The 20,854-nt window shown below is 43.6% G+C and overlaps 1 protein-coding gene across 3 annotated transcripts; it reads left to right on the forward strand.

The window, feature by feature from the left end:
• The first annotated feature begins 496 nt into the window (after positions 1–496).
• Positions 497–20,830, forward strand: LOC129826518 (golgin subfamily A member 3-like). 3 transcript variants are annotated; one of them, XM_055887339.1, is made up of 24 exons: positions 497–740; positions 2,303–2,629; positions 3,507–3,803; positions 5,295–5,407; positions 5,681–6,435; positions 6,713–6,821; positions 7,031–7,337; positions 7,492–7,694; positions 7,780–7,917; positions 8,104–8,265; positions 8,481–8,849; positions 8,957–9,034; positions 9,143–9,406; positions 9,591–9,685; positions 9,882–10,098; positions 10,362–10,505; positions 10,789–10,986; positions 11,159–11,275; positions 11,498–11,637; positions 11,880–12,012; positions 12,109–12,231; positions 12,354–12,518; positions 18,050–18,207; positions 18,565–20,830. In XM_055887339.1, the coding sequence occupies exons 2-24, from the start codon at positions 2,464–2,466 to the stop codon at positions 18,758–18,760; spliced, it is 4,647 nt and encodes a 1,548-aa protein (XP_055743314.1). In that variant the 5' UTR covers positions 497–740; positions 2,303–2,463; the 3' UTR covers positions 18,761–20,830. The 3 variants fall into 3 exon arrangements, with proteins under 3 accessions (XP_055743314.1, XP_055743316.1, XP_055743317.1); XM_055887341.1 differs by having other exon boundaries at positions 3,507–3,674; XM_055887342.1 differs by lacking the exon at positions 3,507–3,803.
• The last annotated feature ends 24 nt before the right edge of the window (positions 20,831–20,854 follow it).

Genomic DNA, 20,854 nt, shown 5'->3' on the forward strand with positions numbered 1-20,854 from the left:
ATTGAGCAAAGGTTGGTTGATAATATGCCAATTTGTCAATAAGCTGTACATCATGTTCCAACTGGGTGCCTAATAAGCTATAATTAGCTAGTCGATAATGGGTGTTAGTGGTTATTTTAGACACCTTCTTTAACCACTTGCAATAGTCAATTGATTAGATCTTTGATCAGTGTAATTATAGTTTAGTGATAATGATGATTGTTCCTAACCATTCATTAATTAGAAACGATCTTACATGTTCAAAGACCTTATTTTGCATAAGACATCATAATGACAGTAAAGCATCCGCATAGTTATACATACTGCAATCTTTTTTATTTTATGGGGATACAGTAATAAAGGTTTTTCCCAGAAACATTTTGTTACAGTTCTGACAATACTGCAAATATTGTAGCTAGAATTTCTGATAAGAGGTCGCAGTTTTAGTTGACGACCGCCAGAGGGATTAAATGTTTTTCCGATAAATACAAAGAGTGTCCGTTCATTATAACAGTTCGGGCAGCAACCTGTCTGCCATTTTTGCCCTTTGAATGTATGTCATTTCTAAGCATAGGCGTATTTATACATAATTAGTTAAACAAATAAATAAGTAATATATAAAGCAAAATACAATTATTTAATACGTGTTTAGTAGACATCAATCCACAAAGCGATGTCAAGTATCCTGTTTCTCGTCGGACACGTAAAACAATGGAACCATTTAGCCACGTAGAAGCAGAACGAAGAGGCGTCTGAAAAAGGTTGGCTTTATAAACATTTTCTGTGCATTTCAACTATTGTCATGTCAGAAATAAATAATTTGGTTATTTATTTAACCTTTTAATAATTTCATAATCTGCATTGATTTATACATTACACAACTTCGTGAACTGGTGTGATATCGGTGTGTAGAAAAATTATAGTCCCGTGTTAGCTATGTATGTGGCTAATGAATGTTAGATAGCTAACGTTAACGAGCAAACGTAACGTTAGGCTGTCTTTGCTTGACAGGTTGAGACCGCGAACTAACTAGCTTGTTACTAACAATTTTTAAAGGCCAGTCATCTTCATAACAGACACATTGTGTTTTACATGTCTAACCAACTTGCCATATGATGTATGTTTAGCTGGCTAACTAACGTTAGCTAACCACCCAGCTAAAGTTAGCTTGTGTCGAGGCTGCTGCTGTCATTTGCAGTTGACTAGTTAGCAATAGTGTTGTTAGCTGGCTACCTACAAGTTGGGAAATAAGCAAGGCAATGAATGTGTGGTAAAGCTGCCGAATAGCTATCTGTTTTTATACAAGACAGATTAGCCTTGTAGCTATTTGATTGCAATATGCAAAGGCAATTTTGGTCAATGAATTTAGTTAGCTATATTTTTTAGCAACGTTAACTAAATCCACTTAGCTAACGTTAGTTAGCTAGACAGCTTTAGCCATTGCTTAGTGGAGCTGTTCTTCCAGAACACATTCTCCCAGTTGGTCAGAACATTTTACAAAATCTATTGAAAATAAAGACCGTTATTACATTTTAGTGATTTGTTGTTCGCGAATGAACGGCTCTTTTTTGGTGAACCGAATGTGATAGAGCCGTTCATTTGTCTCCTTTATTTGCATACTGTTACTATTGCTTTTTGAGATTATATGCAGATAATTTATTCCTCAGTACAGAAACTATATAGTGAGGAGAGAGCCTCATTCTGGTCCAAGCAATTATTTTCCCGTGCGTTACATTTAGTAAAAAACATTTTTTGCAGGCCATCTAATACTTTTACAAAGAAAGAAGCATAGTCAGTAAAGCAGTGAATTGGGATTATAAACAGTGTGCGGGGCTGTTCTTTACACGTTTTCCTTATTAGCCCAGCACCTACGTTTTTAAGGATGTGCCTATGACCACCAACTTCATCTAATCATTTAGTCATATAAAAATGTATTTTAACTCACATTTCACTTACATAATGGTAGTCAACAGTTTAGGCTTTAAATTAGAGATTCACAATTTGTTCATGGTTTTATGTCAATTTCTAACCATTACTGAAGAGGTGTTTGGGGAGCCAAATTAACAGCTCTTTTAGGTGAACTGAGCCAAAGATTCCAGCTCACAGAAAAGACTCGGAATGCCCATCCCTAATACATTTGCAATGGTATTAATAAATAATGCAGGCCACGCTTCTTTTTATTTGTCTACAGCCGCACTACACCATCATCGTGGCAAATCCTGTCAGATTACGCCAAGTTTGCATTTAGATTACTCTGTCTTTGATCAGACTGAATACTTTATAATTGTCACTCTAACTGAACCTTAATGTTATACATTTTCAGGTGAGACCATTTTTTTGGGGGTGTCCTTGGATTGCATTGCATTCAAGCTTTTACGCTGAACGAACGGGATGAAAAGGTTTTGAAAGTATTATAGCTACACCCTGTGACTACCATATCCCTTCCATGGGCTCCAGTGCAACATCATTTTATTCTGTATGTGAATGGAAAACCACAACTCAGTCATTGCTGAGATGGAGACAACCAATGTAGAAATCCATCAACTAGACCTGATACCACAGTCCAAAGAGGGTGGTGCTGATTCTGTGGTGAGTGACGCTCAGCTACTTTCGAAAGGAGAGCCGACAGCGTCGGGGGATGTTCTTAATGGTGAGTTGTTGCCCTACTTAATGCCCTAGCCTGCCCCTCAAGTGATGTGATTTGATTTGCTTTGTATTTGAATGTAGTAATTCTAGGCAAGCTGTCAGACTCTGAGCTATTGCTGACTGATTTAATAATTCCATGCTCTCATCAAAAAATGGAGTGTGTTCTTCTTCAACCAGTTAATTGTAAGAGAAAAAATAATTTCAAATGAGCCCTAAACTAACTTAAAGGATAGCAAAGCATAACTGAATGTTTGTATTTTTTTCACATGACATAATTGTGAAAATATTGTTGTTGTGGGGAATCTGCAGTAATAGGAACTCCTTATATGGAGGGAATTCCTCTGTCTTCCGCCAGTATCTTTCCAAGCTGTGCATGACATGCTTGTGTGCGACCGGCCAGAGAAAAGGTCATTACTCGGCCACCTCAGGGTATCTCTCTTTGTACTTATGTGTGCAATTGCAGAATTGTCTGGACACAGCTCTGAGCCTTGCCTCATAACTCACCCACATGCCAGTCACTTCATAGTCACCTCAACTGCACTAAGGCATATTAGCATGCCGTTGTTATTCCTTCACCTTCCTACACTATTCCTATTCCTACATCTCGCCTTCAATAAAAATGACATAATGCATAGTATCAAACTGTTATTCTGTCTTGACAAAGCTTGATGGACCGGTTACCCGTGAAAGCCACAATAGACTTTAAGTAATTCAAAAGAGCCTTGCCTCCTAGTCCTTTTTTTAAAACCTCAAGTATATCACAATCCACCCTCATTGTGTTGTGAAATACAAAAACTGGATGGATGGATGCCGGAAACTAAAGACTTTACTGCCACGCTCCACTGTCAACCCCCCCACCTCACCCCACTCCCTCGTTGCAGGTTTTGTTAAGGCAGACGTGGTGCCAAATGGAGAACGAGTAGCAGAGGGCCCGCGGCCAGTCGCAGGAGGGGACGGCTGTCCAAATGGCCCCCTGCCGCCTCCCGCGCCCCCTGCTGCCCAGGGCACCAGCCCACCTGTCAGCCCTCAGTCCAAAGAGCCATCCCAAGGTGTGGCCGCTATCCCCCCACCACCCATGCTAGAGAAGTCTGAGGGAGCTAGTGCTGAGGGCCCTGCTCACAAGGGTGATGCATTGCAGTCACTCAAACTGAGTATGCCTATGCAGGAGACGGAATTGTGTAAGCATACTGTAACCTGTACTTGCAGTGAGTGCCCCCCCGTGTATTTTAACCACCTATTGCTCTGGGATGTTGCTTCAGAGGCTGACTTATTGAGTTCCCCATCCAATATTTTAATTTCCTTGCCTGTGCTTACTACGCTCCAAATAAGAGAGGGATCCAGTGGGTATGTGCTTTAGTGGTTTGAGCCCGCTTACTTTGTGCAAACCCGTGGTCATTTAATTGCTTGATTTGGGTCTTGGAGCTTTTGTTGGGAACTTAGTGGCTGTATTTGAACTAATCCTTTACTTGTGTGGTTTGTTGTGAATGTTGTTTTGGATGACGGCCTAGGCTTACAGATACCATGATATGCAAAGTATTTTTTATTCTTTAAGTTTATTCGTTACGTAACAGAATACGGCTTGTTTTATCTCAAGCTTTTTGTTGAATGTGAAAGGCTAACCACTCCCACATATAATGTTAACAGTGTCACATTAACTCTTTTTATAGTGTCGGCCTCCCTGTTGGGGCAGTGGCTGTGCCACCAGAGACTCTGGGTTCGAGCCCAGGCTCTGTCGCAGCCGGCCGCGACCGGGAGGCCCATGGGGTGGCGCACAATTGGCCCAGCGTAGTCCGGGTGAGGGAGGGTTTGGCCGGCAGGGATATCCTTGTCTCATCGCGCACTAGCGACTCCTGTGGCGTGCCGTGCGCAGTGCACGCTGACCAGGTCGTCAGGTGTACGGTGTTTCCTCCGACACTGGTGCGGCTGGATTCCGGGTTGGATGGGCATTGTGTCAAGAAGCAGTGCGGCTTGGTTGGGTTGTGTTTTGGAGGATGCATGGCTCTCGACCTTCGCCTCTCCCAAGTCCGTACGGGAGTTGCAGCGATGAGACAAGACTGTAACTACTACCAATTGGAAACCACAAAATTGGGGAGAAAAAAGGGGTAAAAAAACTATTTTATAGTGTCATTTTCTGTTCCATTCATAGTGCATTCTGCTTTAAATGATGCTGCAATCAGGAAGTCCTCATGCTAACTTCTAATTTGCACTGACTGACACCTCAGCACACCTGGCCAATTGCAGTCAGAGAATCATCAATCAGGAATATCACCTGCTGTCTGTAAACTCACTAACCACGCAAGCCAAAAACAATCTGTTTGGATACTATTTTGTGTCACACTTGACTAACCTGAAAATAAGATCTTGGAGTGAACTGACTAATAAATGGATTGAGTCTGATTAATCTGGCTTTGTTAGGACTGGGTTGCATGCAGCTTCACTCCTAATCATGGTGGATGGATAACAATGTCATACAAGCACTCTCATTTCAAATTTTAAAATGGCTCAACTGTAGGGACGAAGTAGTCTTAGTACACGTAGTTGTGGTTTCCTTCTAAAATGAATTGTATGCTTGTATGACAATGTCCTAGGTATTGTTAGCATTATTCTGTGTTGTATAGGGGTGTAGTGAGGGCCTTCTATTTCTTATGTTAAACCTGCTCTTCCTATAGCTGACAAAGAGCCATCACTGGAGATGGAGAATGAGGAGAAGATCCGCCGTGATGCTCGCCGACGGCTGGAGGAGCAGCTCAAACAGTACAGAGTGCAAAGGCACAAGGAGACGGTGAGTGTGTGAACAGCATCAGTCACCAGGCATATATTCATCAGGATAAAGCTGTCAGTTACAAGCTGCACAGAGTTGAATTTCAAGCAGAAGTGTTCTCCCTATTATTTTTTGCATGGCAGGCCATAATGCCTCATTTTGTTGCTATCCACCACCTATAAAAATGATCCTCTATTAGTCTCAGTTGAATGGCCTGGTTTTTGAAGTCCTGAATGTTGGGATGAAGTAGACTATGTCTTCTGCTCATTCTCATGCCACCTCTCTCTATTCCAGTCCCACCGCTCCACCCCAAAGACCCGCAGTGGGTTCAGCACTCTGGACCCAGACCTAATGATGCACCCAGAGGCTCTTCCCCGGGCCAGCACCACCTCCATGACCACCGAGTACTCCTTCCTGCGAACCAGCGTCCCCCGGGGCCCTAAGCTGGGCAGCCTGGGTATTCCACCAGCCAAGGAAAGAATGTCACGATCACCCCGCCGCAGCAAGATCCACTCATTGGCTGATTACAAGACCCTTGAGCCAGCAGGGGGCACTAGTGATGGTGGAGGCGGTGGTGGGGTCAGAACGTCTGAAGACCCCTCCATGGGCTCCCTGGGGTCCAACCTGAGCTCTGTATCCACCCTGTCCGAGGTCAGCATGATGTCAGAGGTTGGCTCTGTGGAGATGACCTCTTTGGAGGCCCTGCTGGGGTCATCAATATCTCTCCAGGACAACACCTTGGAGGTGGATGCCGGCAGCGAGTCAGGTATGGGGTCGCGGCCTGGTGGAGATGGGGATGACAGCTCTACTTACAGCAGCGTGTCCACCTCCACCGGGGGCACTGGGACCTATGGCATGCTGGCTGAAGCAGTGGGCAGGCAGAGAGGGAACTACATGGTGGAGGGCAGGGAGATTGTTCCGGAGGCCATGGGCAACTTCCCATCACTGCAGGAGGTCCTGCAGGCTGCCAGCGATGAACAGCACCTGCTGGAGCAGGACAGGGAGGGGACCGGGGGACCACGCAGCCGCAGGGACAGCTTCTCCAGCAGGTACACCTGACCAGCACACAGCTCTTCTGTAATAGCACATAGCAACACATAGACTGACTGGTGTAGTACTGCTAAATAACAAGCACATTGCTGTTGCATACTCAAGCAAAATGAACAAGGATGATAGTCAGCTTTTGGACATTGCTATTATACGATGAATCCGCATTACTATTCCAGGAATAATTTACAATTGAATTGGTGGAATTTGCTTGAATGTTCCAGTAGCACACAATTGTTACATTTCTTGTTTCATGCTCAATGGGTTAATTTCCTGTAGTGTGTCATTGGAGAGCTCCGTGATGGGACATGACGAAATGCTCCAGGTTCTGAAGGAGAAGATGAGACTGGAGGGCCAGCTAGAGTCTCTGTCTTCTGAGGCCAACCAGGTAACTAACTAACACACGGGGTGTGTCTATGATGGCTTATAATCTTAACATAGGATCAGCTACAGTAATTACCACTCAACTTACCACATGTTGAGACTTACTTACTTTCATTGGAATAGCTAGGCTAACACCCTACAATCCCTCCCTGCACAAGCCATTGGGAATACTGGAGATCACTCCCTCACCCTCTTTCCCCGTATCCTCTCCAGGCTCTGAAAGAGAAGACTGAGCTCCAGGCCAAGCTGGCTACAGTCAACGCCCAGCTGCAGGCCCAGGTGGAGCAGTCCCATGCCAGCCAAGAGAAGCAGAGCTCCCTCAACAAGGAAGTGTCCACCCTGCGCCAGAGCTGCTTCCAGCTGGAGAGGGCCATGGTGGAGCTGCAGGGCAACCTGGAGAGCAAGAACGCTGGCCTGGCCTCGCTGGGCAACGACCTGCAGGTGGCTGAGGAGCAATACCAGAGACTCATGGGGAAGGTAGAGGAGATGCAACAGAATGTGACCTCCAGGGATAACGCTGGTGAGTTGGATGGATGGATAGCCTAGTATGGGCATCATACTTTCACATCAGCATCTCCTCACAATAATACTAATACAATATTGGGGTATTTATGATTGCAATACATTTCTGTCAAATTTCGTGAATTATTTCTTATGGTGGTGTTCTCCTTCAGTTCAGGAGTTGCGTCAGCAGATGGGTGGTCTCCAGACTCAGCTCCAGCAGGTCCAGCTAGAGCGCACCACCCTGCAGAGCAGGTTGAAGACCTCCCAGGGAGAGATCATCTCGCTGCAGCAGGTCCGCCAGTGGTACCAGCAGCAGCTAGCGCTGGCCCAGGAGGCTCGGGTCCGACTCCAGGGCGAAATGGTCAACATGCAGGTATGGTTGTCTGTTTGTATCTTGCTTCTACTGAGTTGACGTGTCATGGAGTTGACGTGTCATGGAGTTGACGTGTTTTTTCCAGGCTGGGCAGATGACCCAGATTGGTGCCTTGGAGCACCTGAAGCTGGAGAACGTGACTCTGTCCCACCAGCTGACACAAACCCAGCATCGCTCAATCAAAGAGAAGGAGCGCATTGCTGTACAGCTGCAGAGTATTGAGGTCTGTCCCCTTTTAAAATTATGAAAATACGACAGGTTCTGTGATTGGTGTTTATATTGTTATGGTTTGTTGAATAATTTTACTCAAAAATAATAAAAGATTTAATGACAAAAGAAAAGATGCAGCGTTAGAATTGAGGTTATTAAGCAGTGTGTTCTCTGACCTCTCCCCTCCCTTTGGCTGTAGGCTGACATGATGACCCAGGAAGCTGCCTATCAGCAGATACAGGATGCCAAGAGCATGGTGGAGGATGATCTTCGGCACAAACTGGACGAGTTTGAGGAGGAGCGAGAGCACTTACAGAAACTGGCCAACGCCGCCAGCTCTCTGGAGAGAGAACTAGAGCAGGTAAATAATTAATTGTTCAAATTAAGGTCATTTGCCACTCAGGAGAAGTTGTTTAAAATCAATGAAAGGAAGGGGTTTTACACACATCTACAAAAATATCAGGAGCGAGACAAAAGCAAAGTCCAATACGTAGAGAAAAAGTCAATGTCCGCTCACTGTTTTGCTATTTGGGAGCAACAGTTGCCTCATGTAACCCCTCTCTGTGTCCCCCACAGATGAAGGTGACCCTATCCCAGAAGGACCTGCAGCTGGAGGCCCTCCAGAAGGAGCATCTGGAGCTGATGAGACAGCTGACAGCCACTCAGGAGAGCCTTCACACCAAAGAGCAGTCCATCAACCAGCTGGAGGCCCGCTACCTGGAGCTGGAGGCTACGCTGGCAGAGCTGCAGACAGAGACCAACGCCAAGGATGAGAACATCCAGTATCTGCAGAATGAGAAAATCGTGCTGGAGGTGGCCCTCCAGGCAGCCAGAGCTGATAAAAGTCAGCTGGACGAGGGGGCGGAGAGGCTGGGGGAGGAGGTGCTGGTGGCCTCAGATGTCCTTGATCAGCTCAGGCAGGAGGTCCAAGTCAAATCCTCACAGGTGAGAAACAAACCACCATGGAGCCAGATGGTCTAATCACACTCCTCTCTGGCTGTTGAGCAACATGTTTGAGCTTAAGTAGAAAGTGAACGCCATTTTCTTTTTAGATTGGATCTCTGCAGCAGGATAACAGCACCCTGAAGAAACACGCTCAGAAATTGAAAGAGCAGTTCATGCAGCAAAAGGTGCTTGTCACTCCCTATCCTGTAACCCTTTGTTTTTGAAGGATTGTGTGTGCACATTCACACACAGGACTCGTCTCTTTACACCTCTTCCCATTTCCCACCCATCAGGTGATGGTGGAGGCATATCGGCGGGATGCCAGCTCCAAGGAGCAGCTCATCAGCGAGCTGAAGTCAACTAAGAAGCGTCTGGTGTCGGAGGTGAAGGGACTGAAGCAGGAGCTGCTGGAGGCCCATGGGGAGAAACAGAAAGCTGAGCTGGAGCAGAGCCGGCTGCAGGCGGAAGTGGTCCGGGTCCAGCAGCAGATGAACAGCCTGGAGAACCACCTGCAGTTTGTGCAGACCGAGAGGGATCAGCTGGAGTCTCAGATACAGGTACATGACCCCATCCTACACAAGCCTGACATCTTAGTAGCTCTAGGTTTTTCTTTGCATTACCTCATGACAGTACTTGCATGACATCCCATTGCCTTATCTGGCTTTCTTTTAAAAATGCAGTACTCTATTTTTGATAGGCATTTGATTATAATCATTGTGTGTGTTTGATGTCCCTCCACAGTCCCTGCAGTTTGACCAGAGCCAGCAAGCAGCAGTGACGGAGGAGAATGAGGGCCTGAAGAAACAGGTGGACCTGATGCAGTCTGAAGCCAGGAAGTGAGTCACACAACATTTCTACAGCCAGACAGACTTCTGTAACTAGCTTGGTTCCCATAGTACTGACCCAAACAGATTTACTATGAATCTGTGTAAATGGCATCAGAAACTCTCTTACTCAGACAGGATAACCTATTTTATTCAGATTGCTTAGATGTGCACTAATGTGTCTAATTGTTTTATTTTCCTCTCTCAGGGCCATCTCAGAGCAGAAGGTGAGAATGAAGCGGCTGGGGACAGATTTGACCAGCGCGCAGAAGGATATGAAGGCCAAGCACAAGGCCTATGAGAACGCAGTGGGCATCCTGAGTCGCAGGCTCCAAGAAGCCCTGGCCGACAAGGAGACTACCGAGGCAGAGCTGGTCAAACTCAAGGCCCAGGTCTCAGATGGCGGCAACAACCAGGCCCTGCAGGTACATTCAGTACTAACCTCATAATCAGGGCCCAGAGTTTTTCCTGATCACATGACAACCAGGAACTAGGGTCCAGAGTTTGTTTCTGGTCAGATCATGTGGTCAGGAAAAACTTGTGGCCATACTAATAACAGATTACAGCACAACCGTAGCCAACTGTGATGTTTTTGAGATACTTTGAGATATCAGCTGATGTACGAAGGGCTATATAAATAAATTTGATTGATGTTTGAATGCTGATCTAAACCTCTTACTTGTTCTAGGATAAGATTGAGGCTCTGCAGAGTGAACACCAGGCTGTGAGCCACAGCAAAGCCATGCTGGAGAAGGAGCTTCAGGAGGTCATCTCCCTCACCAGCACTGAGCTGGAAGAGTTACAGGAGAAAGTAATGGAGCTAGAAGATGAGGTGAGACAGTCTGGGCGATAACAACTAAATACACTATCCTTGCATCGAAACCGATTTTTTTTTTTGTCTGTTTTAATCAGGCTATAAGTACACCACCAGCCCGATGACGTGAGAGACTCTGGCAAATGACAATTAACAGAAGAGAAGATTACTTTATTGTCCACAAATGTCCAACAGAAATGTGTGTTACTATCCCAACCCCTCTGAAAATTACTCGCATCCAATGGTTCTTGTGCGTCTTAGATACCTTGATTGTAAAATCGTCTATCTTTTTTATCCACAGCTGCAGGAGGCGCGATGCTTCAAGAGGAGGATTAGACGACTGGAAGACGCCAACAAGAAGTTATCCCTGGAGTTGGAGCATGAGAAAGGGAAGTTGACGGGACTGGGGCAGTCCCATAATGCACTGCGGGAGCATACCAATATTCTAGAGACTGCCCTGGCCAAGAGAGAGGCCGACCTGGTCCAGCTCAACCTCCAGGTGAAAGACTTCAATCTTACGTTCTCAGTTACTTCTATCACTGATCAATTAAATAACTTTACCCATGTGCGTAAAGTAACATCATTTTGAGTCAGTGGTTGCTCTTTTTGATTCAAAAAGCTAACGAGCTGATTGTTTTTTTTTCTATTCTCTTCCTTGCCCTTCTCCACAGGTGCAAGCTGTACTAAAACGCAAAGAGGAGGAAGACCAGCAGATGAAACAGCTGGTCCAGACACTACAGGTCGCCTTGGAGAAGGAAAAAGCCAAAGTCAAGGACCTGAAAGAGCAGGTAAAGACACCTAATCCGACCCAGCCACAACATAGTCATTATCTGTCGTCATTAACACATTGTAACACATTACACACGTACAAGCCCCTGAAGTGAAGGAGACAGACTGGCCCAGCTACAACATAGTCTTAAAAAGTCATTACATTACCACATTGTAGCATACTGTAATGCACTCAATGAAGCCTTTGGAGACAGACTGTAAATGCGTGTTATGTCCACTAGGTGGCAGCAGCTAAGGCAGAGGCTGCCCACAACAGGCGACATTACAGGGCAGCCATGCTGGAGCTGTGTGAGATCAAGAAGGACCTGCAGGCCAAAGAAGAGCTGGTCAAAGCCCTGCACAGCGAGGCACACAAACTACAGTGAGTCTCAATTTGCAGTTTATAGTTAATGAATAAGGCCTGGAATGACGCTGCTGTGTTTAACAGATTAAGAGAATATTTTGATTAGCCTTATTAGTTGATGGAATCATTGGGGCATGCTCGGTCCTTGTATTTTAGGTAATAACCCTGTCTAACTCAGTTATCTTTTAGTTTTGATCTTATGTCTCTCCTTGTTTCATCTTAACTGTTTCACCTTAACATCCTTTCCTTCCCCTCCATAGGGCTCAGGATGAGAAACACTCTCAGGAGGTGTCCAGGTTCCAGGAGGAGCTATCAGAGGCCCACTCCCAGCTCCAGATCCTCCAGAAACAGCTGGATGAACAGCTTAGCAAGCAGCCCCTCACCAACCAGGAGGTTGTGTGCCCTACTAAACACAACACAGGACCTTGAATAAGGAAGTTGTTTGTTGAAAGAGACATCGGTCACTGACTTGACGATATTCTCCTCCAGGTTGAGGATTTGAAGTGGGAGGTGGAGCAGAGGCAGAGAGAGATCGAGGCCCAGAGACAGCAGCTGGAACTGGTGGAGCAGTGCAGCCAGAGGGAGCTGGACAGCCTGCAGACAGCTCTACAGGTACACACACACAACCAGGGTGCTGAGGAGGACACAGAAGCAAACTTTACGGTCACCTTAACGCTGTCATTGTTCATTGTGTTACCATTTTGTAACTGACTTTGCCTTGTTCTGCATTCTAGGGCATTAAGGTGGAGCTGGAGTCTGTGCAGGAGGAACTGAGCAGCACCAGAAAGGATAAGTTCATGCTGCAGGCCAAGGTGGGGGAGCTGAGGAACAGCATGAAGACTGTTCTGCTGCAAAACCAGCAGCTCAAACTGGACCTCAAACAGAACCGCCTCCGAAAGGTAAGCTACCTGGGACTGAAATGTTGCTATTTGGCTGAGACTGAGTAGGAAGAACAGGGTTAGGTTTGGCACTGTTTTATTTTTGTCAGTAGTAATCAGTGAATACTGCTGAGGGGAGGATCGCTCTTAATAATGGATGGAATAGAGCAACTGTAATGGCATCAAACCATGTTTTTGATACCATTCCACATTTTCCGCTCCAGTCATTACCACAAGCCCGTCCTCCCCAATTAAGGTGCCACCAACCTCCTGTGGTGGTAATGTTATTTCAATATTGTTGGTGTGTCAAAGGTGCAATATGCAGAAATCTCTGTGCCATTTACTGGTTGCAAAAATTCTAATAGTTTGCCTAATTTCAGTTTGTGACAAAATAAGCAATGCATAGTGTAGAGAATCATTGTACCATACAAACTGCTGTGAAATATATTTTCAATTACCCAAATTGTGTTTGAAGCTGGTGTACAAAATCGAAAGTAAGACTCAAAACTAAACTGAGACCGGGAAGCATAGAAATAGTGCATATAGAACAGATCAACCGCTTCTTAGACTTGCTTTCAAAGGGTCTACCAAAAAGTTACATATTGCAGCTTTAAATGGAGAAAGGGTAGGTAGAACATCTCATCCAGCGCCTTCATGGCTTTGAGAAGACGCAGAATATCAAAGTCTAACATGGGTATGTGGGCTGATAAAGGTATATGAAAAGTTGTTACAATAAACACACTTGGGTGTAGATTTACAGTGCCTTCAGAAAGTATTCAGACCACTTGACTTAGTTCAACATTTTGGTGTTACAGCCTGAAATCAAAATAGATTAAATGATTCAGCCACCACCATGCTTAAAATATGAATAGTACTCAGTGATGTGTTGGATTTACCCCAAACATAACGCATTGTATTCAGGACATGAAGTTAATTTCTTTGACACATTGTTTGCAGTTTTACTTTAGTGCCTTATTGCAAACAGGATGAATGTTTTGGAAAAATTATATTCTGTTCAGGCTTCCTTCTTTTCACTCTGTCATTTAGGTTAGTATTGTGGAGTAACTACAATGTTGTTGATCCATCCTCAGTTTTCTCCTATCACAGCTATTAAACTAACTGTTTATAAAGTCAACATTGGCCTCATGGTGAAATCCCTGAGCGGTTTCCTTCCTCTCCGGTAATTGAGTTAGGATGGACTCCTATATCTTTAGTGACTGGGTGTATTGATACACCATCCAAAGTGTAATTAATAACTTCACCATGCTCAAAGGGATATTCAATGTCTGCTTTTGATCACATTTTTACCCATCTACCAATAGGTGCCCTTCGCAAGGCATTGGAAAACGTCCCTGGTCTTTGTGGTTGAATCTGTGTTTGAAATTCACTGCTCGAATGAGGGCCCTTACTAGAGGTCGACCGATTATGATTTTTCAACGCCGATACCAATTATTGGAGGACCAAAAAAAGCCGGTAACGATTATTGGAGGACCAAAAAAAGCCGGTAACGATTATTGGGGGACCAAAAAAAGCCGGTACCGATTAATCAGCCGTTTTTTTTTTTAGTTTTTTTTTTAATTAAATGTATTTGTATTAATGACAATTACAACAGTACTGAATGAACACTTATTTTAACTAAATATAATACATCAATAAAATAAATGTAGCCTCAAATAAATAATGAAACATGTTCAATTTGGTTTAAATAATGCAAAAACAAAGTGTTGGAGAAGAAAGTAAAAGTGCAATATGTGCCATGTAAGAAAGCTAACGTTTATGTTCCTTGCTCAGAACATGAGAACATACACTGCTCAAAAAAATAAAGGGAACACTTTAACAACACAATGTAACTCCAAGTCAATCACACTTATGTGAAATCAAACTGTCCACTTAGGAAGCAACACTGATTGACATTAAATTTCACATGCTGTTGTGCAAATGGAATAGACAACAGGTGGAAATTATAGGCAATTAGCAAGACACCCCCAATAAAGGAGTGGTTCTGCAGGTGGTGACCACAGACCACTTCTCAGTTCCTATGCTTCCTGGATGATGTTTTGGTCACTTTTGAATGCTGGCGGTGCTTTCACTCTAGTGGTAGCATGAGACGGAGTCTACAACCCACACAAGTGGCTCAGGTAGTGCAGCTCATCCAGGATGGCACATCAATGCGAGCTGTGGCAAGAAGGTTGGCTGTGTCTGTCAGCGTAGTGTCCAGAGCATGGAGGCGCTACCAGGAGACAAGCCAGTACATCAGGAGACGTGGAGGAGGCCGTAGGAGGGCAACAACCTAGCAGCAGGACCGCTACCTCCGCCTTTGTGCAAGAAGGAGCAGGAGGAGCACTGCCAGAACCCTGCAAAATGACCTCCAGCAGGCCACAAATGTGCATGTGTCTGCTCAAACGGTCAAACAGACTCCATGAGGGTGGTATTAGGGCCCGACGTCCACAGGTGGGGGTTGTGCTTACAGCCCAACACCGTGCAGGACGTTTGGCATTTGCCAGAGAACACCAAGATTGGCAAATTCGCCACTGGTGCCCTGTGCTCTTCACAGATGAAGGCAGGTTCACACTGAGCACGTGACAGTCTGGAGACGCCGTGGAGAACGTTCTGCTGCCTGCAACATCCTCCAGCATGACCGGTTTGGCGGTGGCTCAGTCATGGTGTGGGGTGGCATTTTTTGGGGGGGCCGCACAGCCCTCCATGTGCTCGTCAGAGGTAGCCTGACTGCCATTAGATACCGAGATGAGATCATTCAGACCCCTTGTGAGACCATATGCTGGTGCGGTTGGCCCTGGGTTCCTCCTAATGCAAGACAATACTAGACCTCATGTGGCTGGAGTGTGTCAGCAGTTCCTGCAAGAGAAAGGCATTGATGCTATGGACTGGCCCACCTGTTCCCCAGACCTGAATCCAATTGAGCACATCTGGGACATCATGTCTCGCTCCATCCACCAACGCCACGTTGCACCACAGACTGTCCAGGAGTTGGCGGATGCTTTAGTCCAGGTCTGGGAGGAGATCCCGCAGGAGACCATCCGCCACCTCATCAGGAGCATGCCCAGGCCTTGTAGGGAAGTCATACAGGCACGTGAAGGCCACACACACTACCGAGCCTCATTTTGACATGTTTTAAGGACATTACATCAAAGTTGGATCAGCCTGTAATGTGGTTTTCCACTTTAATTTTGAGTGTGACTCCAAATCCAGACCTCCATGTGTTGATCAATTTGATTTCCATTGATAATTTTTGTGTGATTTTGTTGTCAGCACATTCAACTATGTAAAGAAAAAAGTATTTAATAAGAATATTTCATTCATTCAGATCTAGGATGTGTTATTTTAGTGTTCCCTTTATTTTTTTGAGCAGTGTATGAAAGCTGGTGGTTCCTTTTAACATGAGTCTTCAATATTCCCAGGTAAGAAGTTTTAGGTTGTAGTTATTATAGGACTATTTCTCTTTTTACAATTTTGTATTTCATATACCTTTGACTGTTAGATGTTCTTATAGGCACTTTAGTATTGCCAGTGTAACAGTATAGCTTCCGTCCCTCTCCTCGCTCCTACCTGGGCTCGAACCAGCCACCCTCGAAGCAGCGTTACCCACGCAGAGGAAGGGGAACAACTACTCCAAGTCTCAGAGCGAGTGACGTTTGAAATGCTATTAGTGCGCACCCCGCTAACGAGCTAGCCATTTCACATCGGTTACACCAGCCTAATCTCCGGAGTTGATAGGCTTGAAGTCATAAACAGCAGAGCTGTTGGCAAAACGCACGAAAGTGCTGTTTGAACATGTTTGTTTGTTTAACAGCCACCACTAACATTGAGTGGCTGCTGCCATACATGTAAAAAATGTATCACTAGCCACTTTAAACAATGCCACTTAATATAATGTTTACATACCCTCATATGTATATACTGTACTTGATACCATCTACTGCATCTTGCCTATGCCGTTCTGTGCCATCACTCATTCATATATCTTTATGTACATATTCTTCATCCCTTTACACGTGTGTGTGTGTGTATAAGGTAGCTGTTGTGAAATTGTTAGATTACTCGTTGGTTATTACTGCATTGTCGGAACTAGAAGCACAAGCATTTCGCTACACTCGCATTAACATCTGCTAACCATGTGTATGTGACAAATACAATTTTATTTGAATGAATGCTTACGAGCCTGCTGGTGCCTACCATCGCTCAGTCAAACTGCTCTATCAAATCATAGACTTAATTATAACATAATAACACACAGAAATACGAGCCTTAGGTCATTAATATTGTCTAAGCCGGAAACTATCATCTCAAACAGAACATTTATTCTTTCAGTGAAATACTGAACTGCTCCGTTTTTTTTATCTATGGGTGGCATCCATAAGTCTAAATATTCCTGTTACATTGCACAACCTTCAATGTTATGTCATAATTACGTAAAATTCTGGCAAATTAGTTTGCAACTAGCCAGGCGGCCCAAACTGCTGCATATACCCTGACTGTTGCAAGAGAAGTGACACAATTTTCCTAGTTAAAAGAAATTCATGTTAGTAGGCAATATTAACTAAATATGCAGGGTTAAAAATATATACTTGTGTATTGATGTTAAGAAAGTCGTTGATGTTTAGGGTTAGGTACACGTTGGAGCAACGACAGTCCTGTTTCGCGAATGCGCACCGCATCGATTATATGCAACGCAGGACACGCTAGATAAACTAGTAATATCATCAACCATGTGTAGTTAACTAGTGATTATGATAGATTTTTTTTATAAGATAAGTTTAATGCTAGCTAGCGACTTACCTTGGCTTCTTACTGCATTCGCATAACAGGCGGGCTCCTCGTGAGGCAGGTGGTTAGAGCGTTGGACTAGTTAAGCGTAAGTTTGCAAGATTGAATCCCCGAGCTGACAAGGTAAAAATCTGTCGTTCTGCCCCTGAACAAGGCAGTTAACCCACCGTTCCTAGGCCGTCATTGAAAATAAGAATGTGTTCTTAACTGACTTGCCTAGTTAAATAAAGGTTTAAAAAAAAAAATATGTTTTAATCGGCCAAATTGGTGTCCAAAAATACCGATTTCCGATTGTTATGATAACTTGAAATCGGCCCTAATTAATCGGCCATTCCGATTAATCGGTCGATCTCTAGACCTTACAGATAATTAATTGTATGTGTGGGGTACAGAGATGAGGTAGTCATTCAAATCATGTTAAATACTATTGCTGCACACAGAGTGAGTCCATGCAACTTATTTGACTTGTTAAGCAAGTGTTTACTTTAAAACTTATTTAGGCTTGCCATAACAAAGGGTTGAATACTTATTGACTCAAGACATTTCAGCTTTTCGTTTTTTATTAATTTGTAAACATTTCTAAAAACATAATTCCCCTTTGACATTATGGGGGAATTGTGTGTAGGCCAGGGACTCCATTGCATTTGAAATTCAGGCTATAGCACAGCAACATTTTGAGAAAGCCAAGGGGTTTGAATAGTTTCTGAAGACACTCTTCTCCACAGTATGCTGAGTTTTCTTATTGTGCTGTATTCCTCATTGAGCAGCAGAGGATGGAGCCATCGAACCCATCAAATCCAGTGACCCCGGTGAAGATCCCAGACTGCCCTGTACCTGCCTCCCTGCTGGATGAGTTGCTCAAGCCCTCTGCCTCCGTCAACAAGGAGCCCCTCAATAACCTGCACAACTGTCTGCGCCAGCTCAAGTAAGAACTGACCATCGTGTCTTCCTTTAACTTCTGGGAGTGGAAAACCTGTTTTATTGGACTTTTGATTATTATTGGTTATTGTACTGCAATGTTGAGGGAGCTAACGCGGAAGCATTTCACTGCACCATTTATAGCGGTTGTAAACTGAGTATGGATAATATGCTTTTGTAGCTAATGTTACTCAAAATAGCTTGTGTGTTTTGTGAGAACCATAATGAAAGACAAATAATAGGAATGTATGCATGAAATCCTTTACTCTAAAGGTATTTTTCTCACATGTGGATGGTGTATTATAATTCTCTATTAGGAATCAAATGCCAGGACACTAAAGTGAATGTTGTGTGTTTCCTGCAGGCATGAGATGGACAACCTTCAGAAACAAATGGAGGAGCACACAGTCACCGTGCACGAGTCCATGACGTCATGGACTAACGCAGAGGAGGAATTGACTCGACTGGGGGTGCCGCTGGAGAATGACTCCATAACATCTCCCCCTCTAAACCAGGTGGACCGTAACGGAGGAGCGGAGGAGGAGGCACAGCCATCGTAATGCAGCACTTTCTCAGGCAGACGCACAGAGTGGAGTTTTATCCACAAGGGCACTTTTCTTTTCCATTTCTTATCAATTGCTGCCAACATTTGGCATTATTATCAGCACAGACAGTGGTTGGATAAAGTAATGTATACTTATACCATAGCTTTAATTTTTATTTGGACTTTGTCTATTTTTGTTATGGCTGTCATTTTGTCATATTTATTTATTTACAATTCAGGAATGACAATATTGAATCTTAAATGAGTGACAACTACATTGTTAGGGGATTCCACTGTCTTTTGTTTTGAAGTTATAGACACCAAGTAAGGCCTATTCTCAAGTATCTTTCAAACAATACAAATTCACTATTATCCCGGTTTAATTATGGTAGCTAGAAGTTTGTTTACGCATACCGGTACTTTTGATATACTTTCTCATGCTCCGGTAAGAAGAGTGAGACTGTTTTAAAGCCTGCAGAAATGAATAAGCATACTGTTAGAAGCATACCCTCTTACTGTTCTTCCATTCCTCTGTGCCTGCCAATGAGGAGCCACTCATTCCATAAACTTACGTTGAAATCCAAATCGACCCGTAGTCTCTCAACTTATCCAATCAGATTTACAGGATTGTCTAAGTGTTAACAATATGGCAAAATGTTTACTAGGCCTATAGGAAGGCACGGTGAAGCAATAACCATATTCCACCTATTTCCCCCTCTGATCTACAGAAGTTTATCAGGTTGTAGGCTAGGGGTTGGTTTGGGATTTAGGGAATCATCTGGTCAAATGCCCCTATGGCTTTCAAACTGTTTGAGGTGAATCAATACCATTCTCCTTTTCAGTATGCCTCACATTTGTTAATTTCATTAACATCAATCTATTTGGTTTTTAATTGCTTGTTCTTTTTTAAAGCTTACTATCAACATATCATTGTGGGCTCTGCAACTTTGTGGAAACTTAATTCTTCTCAACTATGTATGAAATTGGGAGTTTAACTGGCTGGATTGGACTGTAGTAATGTGTATGGCAAAGCCTTAATGAGGAGTATTTTGTATGCTGTTAAAGGACTAAATGTTATGAATGAACATATTATTATTGAAAGTGGGTGTGCAAGATGTAATATAGGTTATGGTGTATGATTATGCTGCTTGCAGTTCCAAACTGAATGGTTAAATATTTGGGTAGTCTCAACCGATGTTGCACAATTGAGAGAGAACTTACTGTAACTGACTGAGGGAGGGGAAGGTGTAAGAACTATTACACACTGTTACTACTTCTATGAGTGAGATGCACTCAAATGTATTACTTTTTGTTGTTACTGTGGTTTCATATTTACAGAATGCCCACCCCTTAATTACTTGTTTAATTCCTTTTGAGGTTGATTTGCTCTCCAGGAAAACTGTTTTATTCTTTGCAGAGGTTAATATATAATAGACTTCCTTTTCTCTACTTGTTCCTATAATTGAATTACTTTGATCATTATCTAATAGTGTGATGAGCAAAAACATTTGAAAATGATATATGCGACTTGCAAAGCATATTTATTCAAACTGACAACTGTTAAAAGTCCAAATGTAGACCGCAATGGACACAAACTACAGCACATGCAGTTGTAATGTAACTGATGTTTTATATGCCGTTAGACTCATGTCCAAACAACCTGTATCTTGCCAGTCAAAGTAAATTGACTATTTTTAACTACACTGTAATAACATGCTTATTACATATCTGCGAAGGGAAAACGTTTAGAAGGGAAAGCTGTGTTCAGTTGACTGGTAATAACTAATGGCGCTCCATACTGTGTTTTTGAAGAAGGGTTTGTAACAATCTGTTCTAACTTAATTGACTTGGTGAATCCAACATTGACTATCTTCCAAGCTACCTTTCACTGTTATCTATATATTTTAATACATAACCTTGCTTGCTACATGGAGCAGGGATAAAAGCGTTCTGTATATAAACCTTGCTGTATTTGCTGTTCAATCTTTGCAAAGAGGGCCATAGACCTGCTAAACTGATTAATTCCAATATATAAAATGTATATTGGGAGATATTGTATTTCTCATAAAGTTGCACTATTCATCAATTGTCTGTTATTTAATTCCCTAAC

This window comes from Salvelinus fontinalis, chromosome 28 (genome assembly GCF_029448725.1).
Source record: "Salvelinus fontinalis isolate EN_2023a chromosome 28, ASM2944872v1, whole genome shotgun sequence".
NCBI lineage: Eukaryota > Metazoa > Chordata > Actinopteri > Salmoniformes > Salmonidae > Salvelinus > Salvelinus fontinalis.